General features: G+C 52.0%; 1 protein-coding gene across 1 annotated transcript in view; it reads right to left on the bottom strand.

Annotated features, from left to right (window-relative positions):
- Positions 1-2500, bottom strand: part of LOC113829709 (ankyrin repeat and sterile alpha motif domain-containing protein 1B) — a 17785-nt gene that overhangs the window by 5069 nt on the left and 10216 nt on the right. Inside the window, exons 7-8 of the mRNA XM_070142857.1 lie at positions 1836-1994; positions 289-426 (exon numbers count right to left, since the gene is read on the bottom strand). Of these exons, the coding sequence (XP_069998958.1) occupies positions 289-426; positions 1836-1994 (297 nt within the window). The remainder of the gene's footprint in view (positions 1-288; positions 427-1835; positions 1995-2500) is intronic.

The following is a 2500-nucleotide window of genomic DNA, read 5'->3' as shown; positions in this document are numbered from 1 at the left end:
CACCCTTCCCACCCCCTCTCACCCTCCAACTCACTCACCCTGGACTGTACTCACTCATCAACTACTCCCCCCACCCCCCACCCACTCACCCCACCCTTCCCACCCCCTCTCACCCTCCCAACTCACTCACCCTGGATTGTACTCATTCATTAACTACTCCCCCCCCACCCTCCCCACCCTTCCCACCCCCTCTCACCCACCCACCCCACCCCACCCAGCCTTCCCTCTCACCCTTCCCACCCCTTCCCAACCCTCCCCACCCCTTCTCACCCTCCGCAACTCACTCACCCTGGATTGTACTCTGAAGACGTGGCAGTAGTGTCCTTTGGTTTCCAGGTCTTTGGTGATGTAGGCGAAGTGGGAGAGGTCGTCGGCGTCCTGGCAGGCGCAGTGGATGTTGCGGATCTCGTGCTCGCACACCAGCGCCTGTGGGGGGGGAGAAATGGGGGGTGGGGGTGGGGAATGGGGGGGAGAAGTGGGGGAGGAGGGGGGAAGTGGAGGAGGAGGGGGAGAAGTGGAGGAGGAGGGGGGAAGTGGAGGAGGAGGGGGGAGAGAAATGGGGGTAGGAGTGGAGAAATAGGGGCAGGAGGGAGGAAGAGGGGGAGAAATGGGGGGGGAGAAGTGGAGGAGAGGGGGAGGGAGGAGGGGGGAGAGGGGTGATGATAGGAGGAATGGGGGAATTAAAGAAGGGAAGAGGGGGAAGAAATGGGAGGCAGGAGGAGGAACAGGGGTAATAGGAGAAGAGGGAGGAGGAATGATACGAGGAATGGGGGAGGGGGGGGATAAATTCGGGGAAGGAATGGTGGGGAAGAAAAGGGGAAAAGAAATGGGAGGAGGAAATGGGGGGAAGAAAAAAGGGGGGAGGGAGAGGGGAGAAGAGGAAGGGGGTGGAATGACGGGGAGGAAGAATAAAGGAAAGGGGGGAAGGCAAGGGGGCGGGAATGGGTAAGAAAAATGAATGGAAGGAGGAGGAGGAATGGGGGAGGGGGAGGGGCGGGGAAGAAGGAATAAGGGTCAAGAGGTAGAGCGAAGGGGAAGGAGGGAAGGGGGAGGAGAGAGAGAGAGGGAAGTGTCGGTTAGAACAAATATTGGAAAACGAATGTCGTTCTGTGTGTATGTATGTCTGCATATGTATAGGTATACACACACACACACACACACACACACACACACACACACACACACACACACACACACACACATATATACATATACCCACACACATATACATATATATATATACATATATATCCATAAACACACCTACACAAACATCATAATTGCAAAACCAAACTACAAAATATCTTAAATATAGCATCCCTTATAAAAACATAGAAAGAAAGGAAAAAGAAAAAAGGAAAGAAACATATAGAGAACAAAATAACAAGATAGAAAAGAAAGAAAGAAGGAAGGAAAAATAATGAAAGAAAGAAATAAAGAAAAAAGGAAGTAAAAAAAAAAATAAGGAAAAAAAGAAGGAAGGAAAGAAAAAAAAATAAATAAAAGAAATATAGAAAAAAGAAAGACGGAAAGAAAAAAAAAAGAAAGACAGGAAAGAAAAAAAGAAAGAAGGAAATAAATAAATAAAGAAAGAAAGAATGAAAAAAAGAAAAGAAAAAAAGAAGAAGAAAAAAACACCCCCCCAAAAAAAAATATATATATATCCTCAAGCTTCCCCCATCCCCCCTCACCCTCACTCCTCACCCCCACCTCCCCCCACATCCCCCATCTCCCCCCTCCCCCTCACCTCCCCACCCCCCTCCCCCCAAGTCCCCCCCCACCCCAACCCCCCCAACCCCTCCTCCTCCCTCACCCCATCCCCAAGCCCTCCTCACCTGCGTCTGGGCGTCGATGAACTTGACCCCCCGATAGGACACCGACAGCACGATCTTGGGGACCTTCGCCCCCTCCGCCGTCGACTTCTTCAGCTTCTGGATGGACTTCATGGTCGACTCCGTCCCCTTCAGCTCCTTCACGTGCGTCGAGCCCAGGTACTGAGGGCGGGGGAGAAGGAGGGAGAGAATGGATAAGTGGATGGAGGGAGAGAATGGATAAGTGGATGGAGGGAGAGAATGGATAAGTGGGTGGATGGATGGAGGGGTAGATGGATGGAGGGATGGGATGGAGAGAGAGGGAGGGCGAGAGGGAAGGAGGGAGGGATGGAGGGATGGGAGGGAGGGGGAGGGATGGATGGAGGGAGGGAGGGAGGGAGAGAGGGGTGGGGAGGGATGGAGAGATAGAGGGAAGGAGGAAGAGATGGATAAGTGGATGAAGGGATGGACGGAGGGAGGGATAGATGGATAAATGGATGGAGGAATGGAGGGGTAGATGGAGGGATGGGGGTGGATGGATGGAGAGATAGAGGAATGGAGGGATGGATAAATGGATGTAGTAATGGATAAATGGATGGATGGAGAGATAGAGGGAAGGAGGGAGAGATGGATAAGTGGATGGAGGGATGAATATAGGGGTGAATAAATGAATGGGTGGATGGAGAGAG

Source organism: Penaeus vannamei, chromosome 30, assembly GCF_042767895.1.
Source record: "Penaeus vannamei isolate JL-2024 chromosome 30, ASM4276789v1, whole genome shotgun sequence".
NCBI lineage: Eukaryota > Metazoa > Arthropoda > Malacostraca > Decapoda > Penaeidae > Penaeus > Penaeus vannamei.
Note: the sequence above shows the minus strand (reverse complement) of the source record. Positions and strands in the feature narration are given on the sequence as shown.